Raw genomic sequence first — 24,159 nt, 5'->3', positions numbered from 1 at the left:
AGTACATTGCAATGGGATCTCAGTGGCAGCTAAACTTTGCTGCATAAATGCCTGATTGCCTGGGGATACTGCAGAAGCAAACATGCTCTCCTCAAAGCTTAAGCAGCAGTTGCAACATAAGCAGCAGTTGCAAGTGATTCATAGCTCCTGCCAGCGTACAGCAAAGATCTCTGGCTAAAATACCTGTTGCTGCAAAATAATTCTACTAAATTCTACTCTGCTTTTCATCTTTGCAAGGTCTCCAGGACTCTTCCAGTGAAAAGGACACACACTCAGGGACATTGCTTTTCTCTCTCTCTTTCACAGATGCTCCCTCCCCCCACATACCAAATGCAGGGACTTTTCCCCTCCAGTCCAACTTCATTGGTGAGGATAGGGGGAAATGAGGTTAGCAAGGAGCTTTGCAAAAAGCTTTGCAAGGGAGAGACTGAAGTGTGACTATACAGTGATGCGGGAGGTGGAGAGGAAAACAAGAAGAGGGAATAGACTGGGAGCCCAATCCTAGACATGCCTACTCAAAACAAAGTCCCTTAATAGTCAATGGGGCTTACTCCCATGAAAGTGAGGATAGGATTGTAGCCTTAACTGTTTTAAGTGCTATCTCTCTCTCTCTCTCTCTCTCTCTCTCTCTCTCACACACACACACACACACACACACACACACACACACACTTACTTTTCCTTTTATAAAAGTTAACTCTTCCTCTACCCCCCCAGTACAACTTCATCAGTGGTGAATGATTAGCAAGCCTCAGCTTTGCAACAGAGAGTTTAAGTTTTGGATTCAATAAGGGGGGAGGGGGAAAAACAAGAAGGAAAGAGATGGACTTAACCCTTTCAATGGCTTGAGAAACAAAGGTACAGCCTTCTGCAGGCTCTCTCTCTCTCTCTCTCTCTCCTATTTTTTTTTAAAAGATCATTCTCCCCTCTTCCCCCACCCTGTCCAGCTTCATCTGTGGGGAGATGGGAAGGGGTTAAGAAGTTGGGCTTTCCAAGGAGTGCTTGAAATTTATATACAGTAGGAAGGGGGGAAGGGGGAAGAAGGAAAGAGGAGGTGGACTCAGCCCTTTCAAATGGCTGCTCAGATGCCCCCCTCCCACACAAGCACACACACAGCTCATGGTCTCCTGCATATCCTGCTGCTCCAGCGATTTCTCCGTGGGCGCTGGTGCTGAGCGAGCGGGGGCTGCTGATGGCTGCTGTGGCAGATGCCCCTGCAGCCTAGCCCACCCCAGTGCATCGGGCTCCTGCAGCTGGGCAACAGCCTGAAGCTGTAAGGGCTCAGCAGCAGCCCCAGCCTGCACAACGCCTCCTCTCCAAAGATCACTTTCTTTCTCCTCCCAGGGCTCGATTCCTCCTCCCTCCCACAATAGTGATTGGCTGGCTGGCTCACTCACCTCCCCCCCCCACCCTAGATGCTTGCCTGCCCCAGTGATAAGGCAGGGCAATGATTCAGACTGCGTTTCAGGGAAGAAATTTTTCACCTTATAGGTGAGTATCTACGGTATTTTGTTTTATTGCCTTCTTTTACCTGAATTGACCTTGGGATACTTATTGATGGAAAGCATACAGATACATAAAATTTGTAACAAGGTGTGGTATCACATAAAACCTTCATCATTTTGTTATCCGAGAGAGGCAGAAGAAGAGCTGGGTAAGAAGCACTTTTTCAAGTTGTATTCCTCTTATATATAAGGGGGGGGGAGAAAACGGGGAACTATCCTTCTTCACCCCAGCACGTGTCTTTTCTAGTGGCTGTTTGCTGGTGTTCCTCTGCATCTTTTTAGATTGTGAGCCCTTTTGGGACAGGGAGCCTTTAGTTATTTGATTTTGCCTATAAACTGCTTTGTGAACTTTTTTTGTTCAAAAGCAGTATATAAATACTGGTGATGATGATGATGATAGGATATAAATGCCACAACGGTAAAGCTCATGATTCAGCAAGGAAGTAGCAAGATCAGCAACAGTTCTGAACATGCCTATGTTTTCGTAAGACTCTTCCAGTTAAGAAACACTGACCTTTTTACCCTCCTCAAACAAACTAGTTGCCAGAAAGAAGCTTTCCAAAACAGTATCAGAACATGATTCTAGCAGTTTTCTGAAATAGTTTCGTGGAATAAAATAATTCTACAGCACTTTTAAAACAAAACCATTTGTCCAAACTAAGGAGAAACTGTTTTGTGGTTGCTAGGCAATCAAAGGATATGTTTCAAAATCATTGTCAACTGACAAGCAGCTCAGAGGCAGTTGGGAATAGATGCTGAGGGTGCCTAGCTAGTAATAACCTTGATATACTATCTTCCATCTCCAATTTTATATATCAGGACAATTAGCTGTACAGCATCCTCTGTTCAGCGAGACTAAAATAATTCTATAGCATGCCATATTGCCCTTCAGTAATGCTATTTAGTCATTTAAAAGTCTGAATGTTTTGAACAATTCAGAAATTTATTTTTCTTAAGTACATGGAGAACAATTACAAATTCTGTTATTTTGAAAAGCCAGAATTCTCTGGTACTGTGAAAAAGTGACTCATACGTATAAAATAAGACCAAATGGGACTCATGGGAAATAAAGAGCTCATGGCTGACACAGAAGGGATAATGGTTCCCAGTCATTATACCCAGTCAGCCGTTAAGCAACTCAACAAAGGCAAAGCAAATGCAAATAAATTATTATCACAATTCACAGATAAGGATGGGAGATGTAGAAATGGTATCTAAGTATTTGCACCACTGGAAGAGGAGAGACAGTGAAACTCCTCCATCATTGTGGCTGGGACAAACTGCTACGTGACTCTTCCCCTCCTAGAACTGTCCCAGGTTATCTCAATTGGCTTATTGTTTTCTTCCACCCTTGCCCATCATATATTAAACTGTAAGCCATTGCTTTAAATACTGAATGCATTGGTAGAAAGGGAATCTATAAAATACAGTAAATATATAAATTAGAACGTTATTGAAGAGCAGCAATACGTGCATAAAAAACATGCTCAACTAAACCTTTGAACTGCTAAGTGACACATGTTTCAAACATTGGGTTGAGGGGAGGGAGGGAGGTAGTAACTTGTACCTTGTTCCAATATCCAGCCAGCTTCCATAATCTTTAACCAGAAAGAAGAAGTGCTGGGGGAGGAAAAAAAACACAAAACACAACCTTGTTCAGTAAATAAACATTGCACAACGAAGAAGACAAGTGTCAAAACTACTTCAGACTGCTTGAAGTAAAACAAGAACAGGATTCATCAGAAAATGTGTAACTGAATAACATGCACCAGGAACAGGAACTAGGGTGGTGACCTAGAACAAACAGGAGAGAAATTTTCAAATTCCTAACTCAGCCATAGGCCAAAGTAGTTATAAGGGATGTATAACTGCTGCTGAGAGTAGTGACCCTGCATTTTTTTCACTGAATCACCCTAGTAATGTCTAGTAAAAGTCTACATGCAACATGAGGACACTTAGTTTTCCCACTCCATTTCATCAGCTGCTGCTTGCAAGGACAAGTGATACATTATGTGTCTCCTCGCTAGAGGTTAAGAGGGAGAAACGGTTTTGGGGGTATCAGTAGCAACTATGTTTGCTTCATAACACCTACTTTGACATGATTTTTGGCAAGCCATTCTACCTCATCTTCAGTTCCTATAAGAACTCAACACACTAAAGGGGCTAAAGAAATGGAGCATACTGAGGTTGCCTAACAATCACACTGTGCTTTTTCTCAACCCTTGGTTACAGAGAAAAAACAACAACACACACACCAAAGCAATAAACAGCAATAACAGCAGGGAAGGAACCATTTGACTGCTTCATTGCTATTGGTATGGTTGAAAAAAAACATGTTTCTATTGTGTCTTTCCACTTAGAGACTGCTGAAGGCAATTTGCAACAGAGAACAGGGCACTAAAATGACATCATAACAATAAACTAGTTATACCCATTACAAATTATAATTCAATACAGCAAATGCCAAGGGAAGATACTGTTAACCATTAAGTGAAGCAATTCTTGAATCTGAACCTGTCCGCAGAGTTACTATCTAACTCAGTATATATTAGTATAACTGCTTTATCAGGAAAACATTACAATCTTCTAAACTAACCACACATGTAGGAGGTAATTACCTTGAAGGTAACCGTGTATAATTTGAGGCTTGTAAAAAGTTTCCTCCTAGACAAGGCATTACCTGAACCAATTTAAAGCAAACAATTGCCAGGCATCCAATTTTGGCAATCCATTGTTTTTAACAGATTACCGCTGAAAGAGCAGGCATTCTGGACTGGAACCCAAAAGAACCGCAGACAATTTGATACAATTACACGTGTTAACAACCCTGTAATTAGAAGTACAACAGTCTCTGATGTCTCTGGCATTAGATAACTTTCCTTCTATGGCACTATCTTCATGACATGACATAACAATAGCAGAAGGTGTTGTCACTTCAAGTAAGTCCTCAGGGAAGAATAAGGGATTTAGGGAGTGAGAACAGACAAAATGTAACCCTTTTCCTTGCTGCTTTGGAGACATATCCCTTCAAGCCATGTCACAATAAGTAAATACACCACAACCACTGAAAATATGTTTGAGTGAAAATTAGCGTGACATCTGTCATTTGGGAAAAAAAACCAATTTCAAACATTTTTAAAATCCCGACTGTGAGGGGCGGGGGATGTTGAGATGGGCTCCTTCATCCCTTACCCCATTATGTACACAAATGGCATAATTCATCTCTCAAAGTCTCTTTCTCTTCCCCCCCCTCCTTTCCTGATAATTCTGACATCTCTTTTGAAAAATGAACACAGCCTGTGACATATTTTTCTGTTGTTCTGAAGGCAGGAAAGAAAAGAATGAAAAATTAAATAAGGCACTCAGGTGCATCTGGCATTCCCTTTCACTCACAAAGTTGAACATTCAGTATGAAATACATGGAAATCTAACAACTTAAAAATAGCACAGTAAAAGAACTGGAGTCATATAGATTATGGGTCTTCCAATGCATTCATTAGATGTTGTACAAAGGACGGAGGGGGAGGGCTTAGCCTCTGTCTACAGTTTATGCAGGATTTCAGTTCTCCCTGCCCTAGTTCTAGAAACTTTGAAGTCTGAAACTAATTCAAATATCTCTTGATCGAATTAGCAGAGCTTTCTGGGTTTTGATCTTATTTGTACAGAATGTCCAACAGTAGCTTACCAAAGCCATAACGTCTGAAATCACGAGAACAATGAGAAAAAGCCTGGGGAAAAAGAGAGAGAGAAACAGTGTGTCAGAGGACGAACATAATTCATAGGTCAGCAGTGCAACAACAAAGCTTCACAGAATTCCAAGAATATGACAAAATGTGTTCCAGAAGCACAGTGCAGTTCTCCTTTGATTTTTTTTTTATTTGTTTGTTTTTGTTTAAAAGTATTGTGCATTACATTTTCAGGGCCAGGCATACTCTGCCCTATCAGGAAAAAAAATTGGCACCAAACAAAGCTGTGCGTGTGTTGTTTTTTTTTAACGTAATTTGTTCTGCTTCTGCTAGTTGAGGGACAGGGACAAGTCGGCCAGGATATCGACATCTCACTGGTTACTGGAGATGGTCTTTTTCCTCCCCTTCATGCTTTTCAGGATTACCTCCACAGTCTTAAGAAATAGAAGCGTTATTTATTTTATTAAAATTTTGCATGTTTTTCTATTGGAGACATCTACAGCTCCAGGACTAAATCCTAACTCAAATGGATTCTCCAAGTCTCAACTCTCATGAAGCCAAACTCCCATTCACAGCTCTAATCAGGATTAGCATGGTGGTACTCAAGGGCTGCACTGGAAAGTTACTTTTATTTGTTCAAGGCTCATAAGGCATTCTTATCATTCTTGGGCATAGACCATTAAATGAGAGGTTCCCTCTGCCCCAGTTTTGTGAATGGTTGAGGGTTGATTTCCACTTAGCCCCAAGGTGTAAGAAACTAGTTAAGCAAGTCTTTACTACACAAGACCATTTGTGTTCAGAAAAGATTTCAGCAAATGAAATGAACTGTGAGCAAGTGAAGTGAAATACAGCTAAAGACTTCTTCATTACCTTTATCTTTTCATTAAGAGATTGAAATATTAAGCCATGTAAACACTGTTCGAATTCACTAATGACTGGTTTTGCAGGGAATTGAAATAATACTGCAAACAGCTGACATAGTAGTAGGACGATGAGATGGGTCATTAACTGTAATAGTAATTTAATTCATAAGAATAATTAGAAGTAATTTAATTCAGAAGAATAATTATACTATTGGTTACAGAATGAAAATTCCTTAAAATGTGCTATACCATTGCATTGAGCAAAAACATCACAATGGTTTCTCACAATTATTAAAAAAAAATCTCAATTATTTTCCTCTGAGAAAAAATAAAACAAACTCTAGCTATATTATCTAGCACCGCCTCAGTAAATTAACTATACAGGTCCAGCCTATTTATACACGGATTTTTTAAACACGGATTTGACTCAACACGAATGGCCCCTGCATATGAGAAGGAATGTGCTGATCCCAGGAGAAGGGGAAAATGCATCCCTTTAAAATCAGTTTAAAAAACTGAACAGTCTTTTAACAATAGCCTCCTTAATGAGAGACAGAGAGGGCTGACAACCCATCAATCCTTCTCTCTCCAGGTGACCCTTCCCTTTCCCCTGAGCAGGTGAAAGAAAGGTGATCACTTTGCATTGGTGAAGGGAGGGGCTGAGTGGAGCTCCTTTCTAAGCTCTTGGAGGAGGACTGATTGATGGATTGTCCTCTTAAAGACTCTTATCTTACATCACAAAGGTCAGCAAGGCTGTTTTTAAATCAAAGCAAAAAAACTTGTTTTTTAAATTGATTTGCTATAGTTCGTTTTTTGCCACCCACTTGGAACCCATGCTAATAATGAGGCTCAACCTGTACTGTGCATGTTTATTTAAAATGTGACTATCTATTCCCTGCAGATTAGTTTACAAATTACTTTGCCTTTAGCAAATAGATGCACAACTGGCCATTGCTTCCTTGAAATTACTGCCACAAAACATTCAGCGATGACACTATAGGAAGATTTCTTAACCTCAACTAAGTTAACTGCTTGAAAACACAAGAATCTTCATTGTCCATGTGTTCATGTCACATCAAGGTTACTAGCAGCAATAACCTTCATTAAAACATGAGCCTACTCTAGACTTTTCTTTGCAAGATTCATTATATGCTCTGTTGCAGCAATCAGTTACATAACAGAGGACATCAAGTTGTACAAGCAGCACTAAATGATATAGCCATGCCTTGGCTGAACTGCAGTAAATATCAGATCTCTGGCACTGTTCAGATACTTACTTGGCAATGACAGTGATTGTATATTGGAGAAGCAGGTCCTCCCACCACATTTCTAACATCATCTGTGATGTGGGATTTCCACTTGGAGCTCCATATATTCAAAAACCTGAAACTTCTTTGAGAAGATTCACAAGAACAGGGCAACTGCATGAGTGGTCCTCCTTTTCCAACCATGTAGTGGGAGAAATAGTGGAGGTGAGTGGGCTGAGTGAGGTGGGTGCCCCCATCGACAGACTGCCTGAGGCAGCCAACCATCACTGATAGGCCGGATCTGTGCTTGTAAGGTCACAAACGAGTCACTAGAGCTTTCTGGTTTTATTTAAAACAGACTTTTTAATTGAGATTTGAAACAGTTGAATTCTTTCCAGAGTGAGTGGAGATGCATACAGTACGTACCCAAAGCAGGGATTTACAAGACAGTAATTACAGATGGTTTAACTCTACCATCTACAATGGTATGCCACTACAAATCCCAAAGTAACTGTTGCTTCACCAAAAGCATTTACTGTACCTTTTAGATGAAAGCTGGGTTGTGACTTGAACAGCTTCAAAAGCACATGACACAAGAACAAAAGGAATTGCAATCTGTTGGAGGACACAGAATTACATGAACCTATAGCAATCTTTTTGAAAACAAAAGAAAACGAGCCCCAAATTAACATTTCTGATATTCACATCCAGGCACACAATCCACAGCTGGCTTTCTAAAATTAAACATTTTGAACACAGATATAAAAATAAAACATTTCTCTTTTTAAGCAGTCACTCACAATGCATTCTTGTACATGTTTGTTCAGAAACAAGTCCAATGTGCTCAATGGAGCTTATTCTCAGGAAAGTGTATACAGGATTGTAACCTCAAGGCCCAATCCTATGCCTGTGTAGCGCAGCTGTCACGAAGTGCTGTAAACCACTTCATGAACGGCCCAGCATTTCATAAATGGCCCAGCATTAGTTGCCACCAGCACCGAGGCTGGTGTGGGCGGGCACTGGCAGTAGAGGGACTGGCTGCCGGATGGGCTAAATGTAGTGCCCAGTAGCAGGGAGGAGGGTGAAACAGGGTGGGGATGGAATGTTTCTAGGCAGGGAGAGGACCGCTGGGGGATGGTTCTGGCCTGGAAGGGGGTGGGGACAGTGGCAGAGGCTGCTGCTGGATCCTACCCCCCCCCCAGGCCTGAAAGCCCTGCAATGACTACTCAAATCTGTGCCAGTGATTGAGTTGGTGCAGATCCAAGTAGTCCCACAGGAGCTGCCTGGTCTCACCATGGGGTAAGAGAACACTGACCCCAAGGAGGACTTCAGTTGCTTTCCTGGTCCCACAGGATACAGCAGTGGCCATTTCAGTGCCACTATAGTGCTGTGCCAGCAGCCAGGATAGGATTGGGCTGCCCTCTTTTTATCTAGTTAACAGACATGTACTGTCAGCCATGCCAGTGTAGGTTCTATGCAATACATTAAGACATATTAATAGCCCTTGTTTCATTTTATCCATTGTGACAGGGTAGCAAACATTTTTAGAAACACTATTAAAATACAGGGAATGTGTTGTGCTAGTACTTTTCAAATTCTTTGCCTTCAGGGAACACTTTTCACAGCAATACATTTGCTGATGAAATTCTGCACATCTGCTATGGGAACCGAATGCAACCCAAAGGATTCTGGGGCATGTTCCAGGCTGCCTATTGCTGGGGGAAGATAGCCAGAGGTGGACAAGCTGCTTGTCTTCCACTACCAATCTTCTCACTGAGGAAACACTAGTAGCTTCAAAGGAACACATTTTGGATACAAAAAAACATTTCTCTCAATCTGTTAGATATGCCTTTTTTTTCTTCAGGCCCAGAACAAAGCTTCTGGTTTAAACTGCTGTGGCTTACAGCATAATTTGAGATGGTGCATAACCATGCATCTCTCCATCATCTGTTCCACAATGCTGTTCCTCTTTCTGAATTTTAAAAATGAATTCCACTGCATTTTCAGAGCAAAATGAAGTGAAGCTGACAACGCTTTTGTCATTTGTAGTTCAATTTGTCTTGAATAAGTGAAGGGGGAAACTGAGCAATTTGTCTTGCAGGCAGTGTGAGTGTAGGTGTGTGTGTGTGTGGGGGGGGGGTAAATACGTAGTGTACATAGCCTTGAATTAACATTAGCTTGTGCAAATACTGTAGGGGAAGCCTTATGAGATTGCATGAGGACTTTTAAGGAAAGGTGGTTGCAAGAAATGTGATCATAAATAACTTCCTGAAGGCTGCACACTGACCTAGGAGTAAGTTCCATTGAACTCAATTGGGCTTACTTTTGAGTAAACAACCTTAGGATTGTACTAAAACTCCTCTCTCAATTCTTGCTCAGCCATGACACTTAACTGGATGACATCGAATCAGTCACTACTGCAAAGCCCATGGCTGGCCATGCATGATGTGACAGATGCAGCCTGCATCAAAAAGAGGATTCTGAGAAATGAGTAGCACACTGGGGTGCTTTTCACACTGAGACTGTTGCCACCTCCTTCCAGCCCATCATGGACAGAGCCATTCCAGTCTGCTTTCTAAAAAACAACCAAGAAGCAGACTGGAAAGTGGTGACACAGAAGCTCATCTTCTTTTATTACTACTTCATTATGCAGTTCCTTTAAACAAAACAGGAAGTGTGGGATATGCTGGAAGTACTCACAGCATATCTTGCACTTCCTGTTTTGTTTAAAGGGACCACACAAGGAAGTATCAATGTGAGGAAGTAGGGTAATGGTTCTCAAACTGGGGCATCGCGATGCCCCATCCAGAAAGCCGTGGCCTCTTCCCTCTTAAGGGGTGGGGATGCAGCAACGCTATTGCCAGGATCTCATTGCTTTGGAAGGGTGCAGGGGCTTGGCTGGACTTACCACAGCCTGCAGCAGCCTCCTGGGGGGGGCAGAGAGCCCCACGCCAGCCTTGCAGGGCTCCCCAACATGTGGAGACACTCAAAATAACGATCATAACCCACTTTGCCACTTGTGATTGTGAAACCAGAAGTGGGCTGAGATCATTATTTTGCTTGTCCCCACATGTTGGCCAGCCCTGTGGAGGCTGGTGTGGGGTTTGCCGCAACTCCAGGAGGCTGCTGCAGACTGTAGAAATTCCAGCCAAGCCCCTGCTCCTCTCCAAAGCGACGTGATCCTGGTGATCACATCGCTGCCTCCCCCCGCAAGGACTTACAGCGGGGTTCAAACTCCCTGGGAGTTTGAGAACTGCTGAAGTAAGGGACTAGATCACTGCCTTCCATTAGGTTTTTTGGAGGGCGGGCAGCAGGGGCTTGTGGTCAGGTGGCGAATCACTTTAGGTCATTCTTATCTTGACCTAACTTACCTCACAGGGTTGTTGTGAGGATAAAAAGAGGGAGAGGAATAGTGTACATTACCCCGGAAGAAGGATAGTATATAAATGTGAAACACACACATACATATTCTGCTGCCAGGGCTGACCCCAAGGGAATCAGCCAAGGAGTATCCTTCATAGGAGCCTGGAAGTTGAGAGCGTCCTACTCCTGCATTTACACCCAAGCCGGTGAGTGTCCCCTACGTCTTGTTGCATCAACAGTATTTACTTGGACATTCCAAACTCAACTCCACCCTACCTGCTTCATTGTCCCTTCTTTTGCCACACTGCTTGGTCAGAAGAAACAAGGCTTATACATGTTTAGATAAGGGTTTGATGTGCCAGATCACTTAGACTTCAGCCACTTCTAAATTTTAGGCAGCTAAACCTAAAGTGAGTTAATTCATTCCAAAGAATAGGATCCTGGATTTGAGAACAAACTCTACCTTTCCATCTGCCTGTGCTTTTTGATTCACTGAACAGCAAGAAAGTAGAAGGTTACTCAGTATGCTCATATCTATGCCAGAGAGACAGAATTCCAGCAGCAACTATCACACTGACTAGTAAACCTAAGCAGGTAGTTGTTAGGGATTTGCCTGAACTCATTGTAATGATGCTACCTGTCACCCCAAACTAAGGTAGGACTGACAGGGTATGAGTCATGTTACAACACTGTATCACTGTAAATGTTGTGAGCCAAATTTGAGCCAATGAACAAATGTCTGTCTCTCAAAGCACAGCTATTGTCAAGTTCAGAAACATATTTTCCTTGCGAGATGAAATTTTTTCGGTGCTTATCTTTTTTCTGTACTTTGGTGTTCAGTCTCCTTGATACATCCTTTAAAAGGCACAGGTTAATTAACTGATCAATCAACAGCACAGAAACAAAAAACATTAAAAGCCAACTAATTAAAAAAAACAAAACCCTAGTGACTAGGGAAGGATAAATACTCAAGATTCAAACATGCTCACAGTTAATGGGGAAAGATTTTTTTGTTAGCCTTTTATTTGGGGGACACTGTTGCTGCAAATGGTTAGGCATGATGTGAAGCATTTTTCACTACACTCTATCCCTCCATTCCATGTTTTTTTTAACCGTTGATGTTTTAATAATTATTCTGTTTTATTTTGATTTTACATATATATTTTATAATTGTTCTTAGTTGCCTTGATTTTCTTTATAGAAAGGTGGGATATAAATTTTTAAAATAAATAAAATAAACCTGAAAATGAATTTGCTTTGGGTATGAAATTGTCACTTATGATGATTTTATTAACATGGAAGTTCATTCTGATTATCTACCTTTCTTTTAGTGCTACTTTAATGATTCTTGCCATAGGACACGTGAGAAAAGCAATCTCAAAGTCTACCTCTGAACAGATAATGAAAGATTAAGCAGTGGGGTTATAAATTTAGGTTTGTCCAAGATCTATTTATCTGATGAGATTAAAAAAAATAAAGAGAGCTTCCTAGATTTTATGGATCCACCAAGATTGCATTGAGGGCATGTTGGGGTTATCAAGGCAGTTATTCATCAAGCTATTATAAGGTTGATATTGCTTAATACAAACAAGCTCTTAGTGCTGAAATTGGACATTATATTGGAGGAAGTGTGCCATTTTAAGAGAACTTCCTCTTGCTCCAGAACTCAACAGTCTGTAATAGGCATCTTTTATACAAGAACAAACCCACACAAAATCACTTCAGCAGTGTTCTTCAGCTTGTGGGTGTCACGTCCCCAATTGAGTCACAGTGCTTCATTTTGGGGGTCATGGTAACCTGTGAGGGCTTGGATTCAATCCAATAATTGTACTTCCTTATCGAAACTGAGTTCCAGATACAATCCTGCACAGCCAATTCTTGCTGTCTTGACACTCAGCTCTTAAGGCTAACCCTGCTCTACCTTACAGGGTTATTGTGAAGGTGCAAGAGGTAGGAGAAAACAGGGTGGGCAGGGGTGGGCAGATTGGGTCCTGGGAGGGAAGTAGGATTGGAGTCTCATACTTTATTTGGGGTAGTAGCATGAAAAAGGTTGACCATCACTGCACTACAAGACCCGGGTCACTTTCTCACAACATTGCTTATATAGGGATATGACCCCCAGGTAAGAAAGGCTGCATACCAAAAGTGAGTACACCATCATGTGTGAAGATTGCACTTGTTCCAATTTTTCTGTATGCATTTAAAAAAAACACTCTTGTGTGATCTGCACATGCTGGGCTGAGAAAAATATTACTTTCAAAAAGTGAAAGTTAACACTATCAAGATGAGTCTTGTAGGCTTACACATCCCCTCTACCTTCCTTCGTGCAAGCAGAGGTTATGCCATGTGAGTCTGTACACAGGATTTCCATGACCCTGCATTCTGTGTATTTCCACCCTCCTCAACCCCTTCAATCCAGGGAAGGATAGAAAGAATCTCAGGGAGATTCAACCTATATATAAATGAGTTACAGCCTAGCTGGAACATTATAGCATTACTGGGAAGGGAAATGCAAGCTTGAAACTTGTCTATAAAGTTACTGTGTTTCTCTCTCTCTCTCTCTCTCTCTCTCTCAGAGTACCCAGACCCCAAGGGGGTGCTGGTAGACAGCTGGATGAAAGTGTCAACCCAATGTGCAGCTGCAGTGAAGAAGGCCAATTCCATGCTAGGACTCATTACAAAGGGGACTGAGATAAAACAGCTATTATAATGCCATTGTACAAATAGATGGTAGGGCCGCACCTAGAGTATTATGTTCGGTTCTGGTTCCCACATCTTAAAAAGGACATAGTGGAACTAGAAAAGGTGCAGAAGACAGCGACCAAAATGATTACTGGGCTGGGGCACCTCCCTTAGGAGGAAAGGCTGCAATGCTTACGGCTCCTCAGTTTAGAAGAGGCGCTGGAGGGGGAACATGATTGAGATATACAGTATTATGCGGGGGATGGATTCAGTGGGTATGAGGGCTCTTTTCCCTCTCAGACAACACCAGAACTAGAGACATACACTAAAATTGAGAGAGTTAGAACAGACAAAAGAAAATATTTCTTTACCCAGCGTGTAAGCAGTCTGTGGAATACCTTGCCACAGGATGTGATGATGGCATCCAGCCATTCAGCCTATATGCCTTTCAAGATGAATTGTATAGATTTCTGGAGGAAAATTCCATCACAGGTTATAAGCCATGATGGCTATTTACAGTCTGAGATTAGCTGGTCATTTATTATGAGGGCTGGTAGGAATTTTTTTCTGTCATCCAAATTGGCTGCGGATGGTAATTTTTTCGTCTACTCGACTGGCAAGGGAGGGAAGGCATATTCAGTAGGTTATCTGGTGTCTTTGCTGGGGGTGTGAGTGTAAATACAAAGATGCAGGGAGGTGGCAGCAAGATGCAAGTATCTTGTGGTCTTGTGCATGCAGGGTGACCAGATACAATGGAGGACAGAGTGCTTATACCTTTAACCATTGTACAGAAGAGAGAATTTTGGCAGGTACAGCTTTTTAAACCCTTCCATGTTGAGCTGCACCTGCCAAAATTCCCTCTTCTATACAATGGTTAAAGGTATAAGCACTCTGTCCTCCATTGTATCTGGTCACCCTGTGTGTGTGCTCCCTGAGGCATCTGATGGGCCACTGTGAAATACAGGAAGCTAGATTAGAGGGGCCCTGGGCCTGATCCAGCAGGGCTCTTCTTACTTTCTTAAGGGGCGTACGAGTTTTTCTCCTATGTGGAGGTTCAACTTTTACAGTAACACTGTCATGTGAGGTAGCTGAATGCCTTTTATGTTATGTTCAGTGGATTTATGTGATAGCCATGGTCCTTATCACAGCAGACTCAGAAGATGTAAGAATCAAAGAAGGTGGGGGAGGCCCTTTGGTTGCTTCAAGTAAGGTTGTCTGTCAGACTGCTACTGAAACTGGCAATTTGGCATTTCACAAATACCTTGGGTATGTGTACAGCAACAGTGAAAGAAAAAAAATCTTGTGAGCTCTGCTTTTTAGATTTTATAAAGATATATTGCTAAAAAATAGCTACTAATATAATTTAGTAGGAAAGTCTATATATTTTAAGAGAACTTAAAATATATTTTACTTTATTTTTTTACTTATAGCTCACTACAGGTTGTAATGTAAACACATAAAAATGATGACGTGAACATTGGACAAAATAAGACATATGCTAAAATCTAACCAAATTAAAAAACAATTCTTGGTCTCAAACAGTAGGTGTTATTAAAACACTTTCTCATATCAAGAGTAGGTTTTTTCTTCTGGGTAATGTTTGAGAAATATTGGAACACCACACCCAGCTGTTCCTGTAAGAAGGATATGTGGTGTGTTAAACATTGCCAATTTGATGGCAGTGTTCCATGAAGATGCAATTACTAACCTTCCACAACAGCAAACCTCCCATCGTGAAAGGGCTGAACACTGTCAGGAAGCAATAGACCGAAGCTGGATCAAAACTAGAAGACCAAGATGATAGCAACAGGAACATTATTCATACATACATTTGCAAGCAATATTTTCCACTAGGAAGCAGGAGATTATTTTTCAGCTGGTACAGAAATGTGATGAGTTGCATAACAAGATAAACTGCAGGTTTGTTCTGCTTTTTGCAGGATAGCTTGAGCTTTTTACTTAAATGACAGTTCTTTTGTCTGTTACAACTGTAAACAAGTTTTTTCCTACAGCACCTTTTGCTTGACAAAAGGTTTCACAACCTTACTTTGCTTTCACAACAGCTTTCAGGTCACTATCCAGATGTGTCCAGACAGGAGGTTTTTTGTGCAAGCTGCTGCAAGAAACAGGAATTGGCACATTCCCTGCTGCTCTTAGCGATTGTCACTGCTTGTGCACCACCGTCCTCAATTTTCGGATACTTCATGAGATATAGAGATATGTATGAATCTTGATGCAACAGGCTGCAATAAAATCACATACCTGTCCAGCCTCTTTCATTATCAAATTTATTTTATTTTCTTCAGAGCCAATTTGTGCATTCACATGTACACCTTCCTAATGTTATCTGCCGATTGAGGGCCCAATACTAAGCTGCCTGAGTGCCAGCACTGAACTCCAACACTGGTGCTGGGTATCACAAATGTGCCGTAAGGTACACCCATGGCACCTGGAGAGGAGGGGCTGTCAGCACTGGGCCAGCACCAGTTGGGGTTGAGCCTCAGCACCACGTGGAGAGCCAGTCACCGATAAGTAGTTTCGGGGTGGGGGAAGACGGGGAGCGGGCAGGGAAGGGGAACCGGCCCAGGAGGATGGTGGGACTGGCAGAGCTCTGCTTCATCATATCTTAAAGCCTGACATGGGAGTTCTCAAGTCTGCCCCAACAAAATAGCTGGTGCAGACTGAGAAACCCCATTGCGGGCCCTGAGGCTTTCCCTGGGGGAAGGAGACAGAAGTCCCCTTCCTCCAGAGAAACCTCCAGTGACCTTGGTGGTACTGCTGGATGCAGCGGTAGCCATTTTGGTGTTGCTGCACCTGGTGGAGCCACCAGAGATAGGACTGGGCTGCAAGCCTGTCCATTTTGCAGTTTAGACTCAGGGTAGAACTACATATGACATACAAGGCCGCTGCTCCAAACCTGCCCTATGTTTTATTCTCTTACCTCACCCTGTAACACTCAGGCAGATATATCCTGTGCCATTTCTACAGGTTTCTCTGAACCACCTAACAACGGCCGACATCACTGATCAGGAGCAGGGAAACAGCATGGCTAAGCACTTTGATGGACAACATTGCTCTGACTCTGCACATGCAGTGCTGATATGTATGTATGTACCACTTTCTGAAACTGTACTGAATGTCAACCTTCATTCACATTCTGAGATTCTCAGTATTCAATAATAAAAAAAAAGGTCCTAGACCTCCTAATTGCTAACATATGCTTCAAGCGTGGGGACGATGCTGGTGAAATCTCATGGGGGGGTGTTCGTGACTAGCAGAGATTGAATTACGCATAGAAGTAAAAATAGCAAACATTGCAAGCTATGTAAACAAAAGAAAAATTATGGAGTTATAGAAGATTTTGCTTAATTTCCATGGTCTAGCTAGAAATTGGCTGAGCAAAAGAGAATGAGAGAAAAGAGGGGAGGAAAAGCCATAATAAATTTTCCCCGTTCAATTTCTCTTGATATAGTTAAGGATAGTTACCTGTTAATAGAAGCAATGTTTCCGGTACCGAAGAAAGCTGTCACTATGAAGAAAACCTGCTCAGAGTTAAGGAAAATACAACACATTCTTTATAGAGCACATGGTCACAATTCTTTCTTTCATGCTCCAGCAGTATGAGAATGCAGCATCTCTCTCTCTCTCTCTCTCTCTCTCATGAGCCCTTTGGAGATGGGGAACCATTTATTGATTTGTTTTGTTACATAAACTTCTTAGTGAATTTTTTTTGTTGAAATGTAGTGTATAAATATTCTGTAACTATAATAAAAACAGGGATGTCTAGGTTACATCAGGAACTGGATACAGTTCTAAGAAGTGAAGCTTCAGCCAAGTCCTCCATGCTAAAATAAGTGCAGCAATCCATCATAGGTCTCCAGTCACAAAGCTGGATCTAGGAACACCCCCAAACTGTGAAGCAGCTCCTTTGAGGGGAGTGCAGCACCATCAAGAAGTGGTTGACTACTACTTCCTCAGCCATTGTTTGTAATATAGTATGGATGCATCTGTCAGAATGGCAGGTTATCAATGGACATAATTCTTTGAAACCCCTTTCTCCGTACAACTTTTTGTCCATGCAGTCTAGCATATCCAAACCTGTTTATCCTTTAATGGCACAATCCTAACTAGCTCTGCTCAGAAGTCCTATTTTGTTCAAAGGGGCTTACTCTCAGGAAAGTGTGGTTAGGATTGCAGCCTAATTTCCTCATATTGTGCTAGATGGGTGTGTGTGTGTCAAACATAAGGCCTGGGGGCCGGATGCGGCGCGCGGAAGCTTTTTATCAGGCCCTTGGGCTCTCAGCTGCCTAGCAATGCTGAGGTGGCACTGCTGAAAGGGCAGCCCACATGAAAATTAGGCTCTCCCATGTCTTGAAATATGATCAAGATTTGTGTGTTCTCTTCTGTCATTTGCAGCTAATGAGTTCTTAAGTGAGAAAAGTGCTTATTTTTTGGTTATGATTTGTTTAATGAGATCACTTCCTGCCTAATGGCATCACTTTTGGCCCTCAAAAGCCATCATGAATGCTATTTGGCCCTTGGTATGAAACAAGTTTGACACCCTTGTACTAGATGCAAAACTGAGCTTCTTAAACGCATGGTGTTTTAATTGTTCAGTTTCTACTGTCCAATAGGAAAAACAAAAGCAAAAGAAACTTTTATGTGTAGAAACGTCTATGTACAGAGTCCAAAGCCCATCTTTTCTCCCCCTGCTAGTGATGCCATGCAGAAAACAGGTGGCTGTATCCAGTAGGGGATGGTGGTAGTGATGGTGGAGGTGCGGCTCTTTGAAGGGAAAGGGGGAATTATTTCACCTTACCACTCTGGAAGCATCCTGCTCTGCAATTTGGTTCCTCAGCCCTGTGCTAGATCTGTAGTTGATGCAAGTCTGAGGTGAAAAAGAGGCAGGGAGGCTTGCAAAAGTGGAGACAGGATCCAGAGTGCGCCATCGTCACTAAATCCACTTCCCTTCTGCAGCCTCCCCATCCCTGTTCCTCTCCCCTCCCCACCCAGTTTCACTCTCTCCTGCCCCTGCCTACCCCACACCCCAACTTACTTTCTCCAGTGGGTGAGAGCAGCGGGGACTGTCAGCAGCGGTGGAGTGCTGCCTGCTCCTGCGGCCATGATCAGAAAATGGTTGCTGATGGGGAGCTGCACACTTCATTGGAAGCCATTTTATGAAAGCAGAATAAATGCCTGCACATGGCATAAATATAATAAATGTGCAACAGTCCAATCTTCAATAGGATTGGGTTGGCAGACTTAGAGATGGAGGAGAAAGACTTCTGCCTCTTTCCCAAATTTGTGGCTTCAAGTCTTTCCCTCTGGAAAAAATGGATGGGTACAAAGTGTTTGATCTTTCCTTTTGGCAAGCACTGCCAAAACATTGATCAAACATTGATCTCACTCTCACTGTGATAGGAAAGTGTCAATGCAAATAAAGAAATGCAAAGCATGTACTTCCCAGGACTGCTTATCTCGCTTTTAAATTTAGTAACTTCATGGTCCAACAATAAAGATACCAGGATTTATTACTATAATTCTTTTACTAGCAGAAGGGAGAGTAGGGAGAAAGGGAAGCACAACAGCCCAACAAAGCCAAGCTATTATCTTATCAAGATGCAAAACTTATGCGGTATAAATCTCCCTGTGAAAGATTGTTAATGGGTGCTTTGGGTCCTTCTCAACAAGCTCACAAGTTCTAACTGGGAAGCTTTTGGAAAAAAATGGTGTAAGCTTGATAATTTTACATTTAAAGTTGGACACAGTACCTGTTCAAATAGGAAGAGTGCTCTGCCTCAGCCCAAAGATTCCCTTGACAGCCCAGTCCTATCCACTGGCCTCTGCTGGTGAAATGTGCATCCTGCAGGTGGAAGCGGAACACCACCAGTGAGCACAAGGCCGACAGTGCAGCTGCTGGGGGGCTGTGCATGCTCACAGACCACAAGGACACCATCTGCCAGAGCCAGGTGAGTTGGCAGTGGGAGCAGGCAGATCCAGTGGCAATGGTGCATGCTAGTTTTTTATCTCCTGTTTTTAACTCCCCTGTTCCTTTCCTCTCCTTGGATGTACGCCACCAATATAGGTCGTATATGTCTGAGGAGACCAGGCAGCCTATCAGGAGGAGGAGGTAAGTATAAAATATTTTTACTTAGTTCCTGCAGACTGTCCAATTGCACTCACACACACACACCCACTATAGGATGCAGCACACCTTTTTTGGGATGGCTGCATGGCACTGGTGGTGGGGACAGGATTGGAACAACAGGCGATTATCACAGGAGTTCCTAATTATGGATGCTTTCCCTTTGCAGAAGCCATACCTGCAACTAACAAGATACTAAGTCTTCTCTATGATGCCACTGCAGTTCTCTGCCTCGAAAGTTGCACTTAGTCATTTCTCTCCTGATGTTCATGAAGAAGGGAAAGCATGCCTTGCCTAGGCCAGGTTTGGGAGAGGACTGTAAATATGGTTGGTTGTATTTTCTGATTTTTTCATGCTGTTATTTGGGCAATTACATTTTTTCTAGTTTAATATACTTTTACTCTTCTTTTTCCTGCACATACAAAACAGCTTACAACACAATGTAGTAATCCACAAAACAATAATACAGAGGAGATGGGAACAATTGAAAAAAAAAACAACAACTCCAGAGACACTGAACAAGATTAAAAGTTGCTTGAAACAAAAACGTCTTCAGGTGGTGATGGAAGCATATACAGGGGGAGGGGGCAGAGGGATCTCCCTGAGGGGGGAGTTCTTCAGCCTGGATTTCTGCACTGCCATGGATAAGACTGTCTCCCACATTCTCACCCATCATACCTCAGATATTGTGGGAACACATAAAGAGACACTCTTCAGAAGACCTTGGAGCACAGGCAGATGGATACAGATGGGAGAAGGTGGTCATTTAAGGTACTTTTGGTCTTAGCTGTTTAAAGTTTTTTTACTGTTTTACTGTAACTTTTTATTACTATTTTATTGTAACAACAGACACTAACTTTGACAGGCTATAGTAGTGAGACATCCTCTGGATTTTTACTTTAGCTATATGGTGTGATAGCCTATTAGAAAACCATACTGAGACGCTTATTGTGTATTTTACTTCCTTATTACTGCACTATGCAACTTTAGCACATATTCTCTAACTGGTACATTGCTGTATGTGTTTTATGGGTTTACTTCTATAATTATGTAATCATATCTACACTGTTAGTTCTCTGTACATTCATTGTTTCATAAAGCCATAGAAATTGTGCTCTCTTTCACACTTAGGACTCCAGCATTTGGGTTTTACAGTACACTTTAGAATGGATCAAGATAGAGGAGCCAAGAATAGGATTACAGAGACAGGAAGGGACTGGATTCTTAAATTACTGGGGACACTAGGGGCAAGAAGCAATTTCAGCCATCACCAGCACCTGTGGCCTTGAATGCACACCTTCTTTTGATCCATATAAGTAAAAAAGTTGTCATTTACTTGTATGGAAAAAAAAAAAAATCAACCACTGTACTTAATAAGGACAAAGCCTGCGTGTGCATGTGTGTACATGCACATATGGTGTTTCTGGATGCAGAAGAGGAAGATATTAATTACACAGACACATTATACTGGTATACTGATGGATACTCTGCCAGCAGTAACAACCAGAAACTCCAAGTTAAGCTCATTTTGAGAAACTGAGATCTGGACTTTCAAAATGGCAATTCATTTGGGTCTAGCACCCTCGCTCCCCAGCAGCAACTGATGTTATCATCTTCACCTCGACCACTTCACTGTAATCCAAGCTTTCTCGAGCAGGCCTTCATTCAAGAGCCAAAAGGATACAAAGAAAAAAGAACGCCTGATGTCATCTGTGTGAAGTTGTCGAAACTGTGTTATATCAGTACTGTATGAAAAGGTGAGAGCAGCAAGCTATAAAGTTAGCAGAAGAGAAATCAATGCAGTTTTGTCAGTTGGTTCACATTGATATTAAAGGTATATTTTCAGAGGAGCAAATGGGAATTTAAGGAGTTATTCTTTCAGAGGAGCCAGCCTCTATTGCAATGAAAGCCTCTGTTCTTATAGTTTTATTACACTTTAATGACTCTCAAGAAAGTTAACTCTCAAGTAAGATGATCAAGTGGAAATACTTCTTACTGCCTTAGGAAAGGAAATAACTCCGACCTTTCCATTTGCTCTCTTTTCCCAAATGTACTGGAAAGCAACATACTTTCACAATTCAAATAACTGTCGTCATAGATTTTGGAGCTGTAGCAGCCACTGACAGTGCTAGAAAGCAAAGGGATTGTAGTGACACACCTCCGCTGCAGGTTAACTTGCTTCTTTCTGGTACAGTGTTAGTTTACATGGCTCATAACACACTCACATCTTGTTTCCAGTGCCCCCCATATTACAAACACTTTGGATACAGACACATGAAGTTACTCCAGTCTAGAATATACTGAGATGGTACTAGAGATGGATTAATATAGATTGGTTTCTGTCATTCTCCTAGGCCACAGTTTCTCAGACAGCACTTGCCACCTGGGATCTTAAACTGGTTTGTTCCATTGACCTGTGCAGGAGCCAACTGTTCTGTGGCCACAGCTAAAGAGTAGTTTAAAACCTCAGTATCTTTGCAAATACAGGCGTGCCCTGGTATGCACGGGGGTTCCAGACTCCCATGCAGATACTGGAAACAGTGGATATTGCAGATGCCTGTCCCCCTGCGTGATTAAAACTTACTGGGGGAAATGCTTGCTTAAACTAGGTCACTAAGCTTATAGCAACCTTCAGGCTGCCTCTCAACAGCCTGTCGCTTATAAATAACTAGCTAGAATAACTAGCTAAACAATTAGCTAGAAGTTAACTGGAAGCAGACCTTTTTTTTAAAGGGCCAGGCTGCCAGGAGGCAGCCTTTTCCTTTAAGGAAGTTTTTGGTTGAGGTAAGACTTTAAACAAGCTAATGGGCTCGCAAGGGGGGGGTGCGGGGCACACATACACCCCCGCAGGCCCATTAACTTGTCTAAGAATTTACCCTAGCCGAAAGGTCCCTTTAAAGTATAAGATCCTAACGATATGGGATCTGCAGCTACTGGGGCACTGTACCATCCTTTGTTGTTAAAATTTGGGAAGTCTTAGGCATTTATGACAGTTGCTGATCATGCAAACAGTTGTCATGAAGTGCCTGGGATTCTGTCTTTGTAGTACCTGGTTCATGACCTATTTAGGTTCCTCCTGCTGAAGGGGAAGGGAATTTTTTAAGCAAGACAGAGTATACCAGCTAAAGAATGCTTGGACACAGGATGGCAGCAACAGCCAATCACACTGAAAAGTAAAATTAAGAAGCCAATTGTATAATTAGTGCACAGCAACTCAGGGGATCAGTGGTGCTTAGCCAGGGTAAACATGATTATGTGGAAGTGTTACCTTTGGTCTAAGTGAAAGTCCATCACGTTGCGCTGCTTCTTGTTCCACATTTATCCACATGAACATCAACAAAGCTAATGCCAGTGGGAAAAGGGCTTCATATCTAAATCAATGTACATTACGAGAAAAGTAGCAATTTGACCATAAGTAGGGGGGGAAAAATGTACAAATGCTTTGGTCCCCACCCCATTCTGCACCATCAGCCTACATAGGGAACACTCATTGTCAGCAGCAGTGGTGGTAGGCTACTTGTTCAGCAACAGGTGGACACAGGGAAGACAAGGTCTGCAGTTAAATGTCTGTATTCAAGGAAATGTACTACACATCATTTGCATATCTTTTTGATTAACACAGCAGATGCCCTACAACAGTTGGTAGACTTGTTGCACTTACATGATAGTTCTCTTTTAATTTGAAATTAATTCTCTCTTAATTTGAAATTCAGCTGTGGTCTTGATTATAATAAGGACTGAGTGAGCCAAGCATTTCTTATTTTATTTACCACCTTTATTCTAATCTATTAGACTCTGGGGATAGGAGTCACATTTTTAACAGTGTTTTTGCAACCATGATGCTGCTTGTGTTTGAGTTAAAGCTTGTGATCTTATAATATGATCACATGCACCATACAGGAGCACCTTGGAGCTTCATGCAGAACTAGCTAAATGTTCACTTTGGGAAGCAGACCTATGCTTCCGTTGATATTTAAAAGGCACTTGAACTGTAGGTTCAATGGTGAATTGCAAAAAAATAATTGTGTACATCCTAACTTCACACAGATTGCTCCATTGCCATTGGTAGCTCCTTTTGCTTGCAGAAGAATCCCGGTACTACTGCTTGTGCTCACACAGGGGTCCTCCTGAGAGGGGAAAGGATCCTTATGACCATCACTCTCCTTCCACAAGCAGAAGGAGCTTCTGACAATGATAGATGACTCTGCACAAAGTCACAATATAATCCTAAGGATACAACTTCAAAGTATTTCATCTATACCAGAAGTTCTCAAATTCATAGGGAGTTTGAGACATCAGATAAGTCGTGGCAGGGGTGGGGGAGGGGAGCAACACAGTCCACAGGAAAGCATCACTGCCAGGGTCACAGGGGCTTTTAAAAAAAAAAAACTTACCCCTGCTTGCAGCAGCCTTCTGGGATATGGGAGCACCATGGAGCCCTCTGCAAGGCTCGCTGTGCCCCAAAATAATAAAAAATGCAACCACGAACCACTTCGGGTTTTACGATCGCAACCTGGAAGTGGGTCACGATTACATTTTTGTATTATTCTGAGGCACGGGGAGTCTTGCAGAGGGTTCTGTGGGTTCCCTGCACCCCCAACAGGCTTCTGTGGGCAGTTTTTTAAAAAGCCCCTGAGACCCTGGCAGCGACATGATCCTGAGGATTGT

The 24,159-nt window shown here is 42.2% G+C and overlaps 1 protein-coding gene across 2 annotated transcripts in view; it reads right to left on the bottom strand.

Moving 5' to 3' along the window:
- PIGN (phosphatidylinositol glycan anchor biosynthesis class N) overlaps positions 1 to 24,159 on the bottom strand; it is a 102,345-nt gene that overhangs the window by 15,375 nt on the left and 62,811 nt on the right. For both annotated transcript variants that reach the window (XM_066623851.1, XM_066623852.1), the window contains exons 22-28: positions 22,760 to 22,862; positions 21,176 to 21,262; positions 16,833 to 16,888; positions 15,055 to 15,130; positions 7,843 to 7,916; positions 5,191 to 5,233; positions 3,073 to 3,125 (exon numbers count right to left, since the gene is read on the bottom strand). In XM_066623851.1, coding sequence (XP_066479948.1) covers positions 3,073 to 3,125; positions 5,191 to 5,233; positions 7,843 to 7,916; positions 15,055 to 15,130; positions 16,833 to 16,888; positions 21,176 to 21,262; positions 22,760 to 22,862 — 492 coding nt within the window. The remainder of the gene's footprint in view (positions 1 to 3,072; positions 3,126 to 5,190; positions 5,234 to 7,842; positions 7,917 to 15,054; positions 15,131 to 16,832; positions 16,889 to 21,175; positions 21,263 to 22,759; positions 22,863 to 24,159) is intronic.

This window comes from Tiliqua scincoides, chromosome 4 (assembly GCF_035046505.1).
Source record: "Tiliqua scincoides isolate rTilSci1 chromosome 4, rTilSci1.hap2, whole genome shotgun sequence".
NCBI lineage: Eukaryota > Metazoa > Chordata > Lepidosauria > Squamata > Scincidae > Tiliqua > Tiliqua scincoides.
Note: the sequence above shows the minus strand (reverse complement) of the source record. Positions and strands in the feature narration are given on the sequence as shown.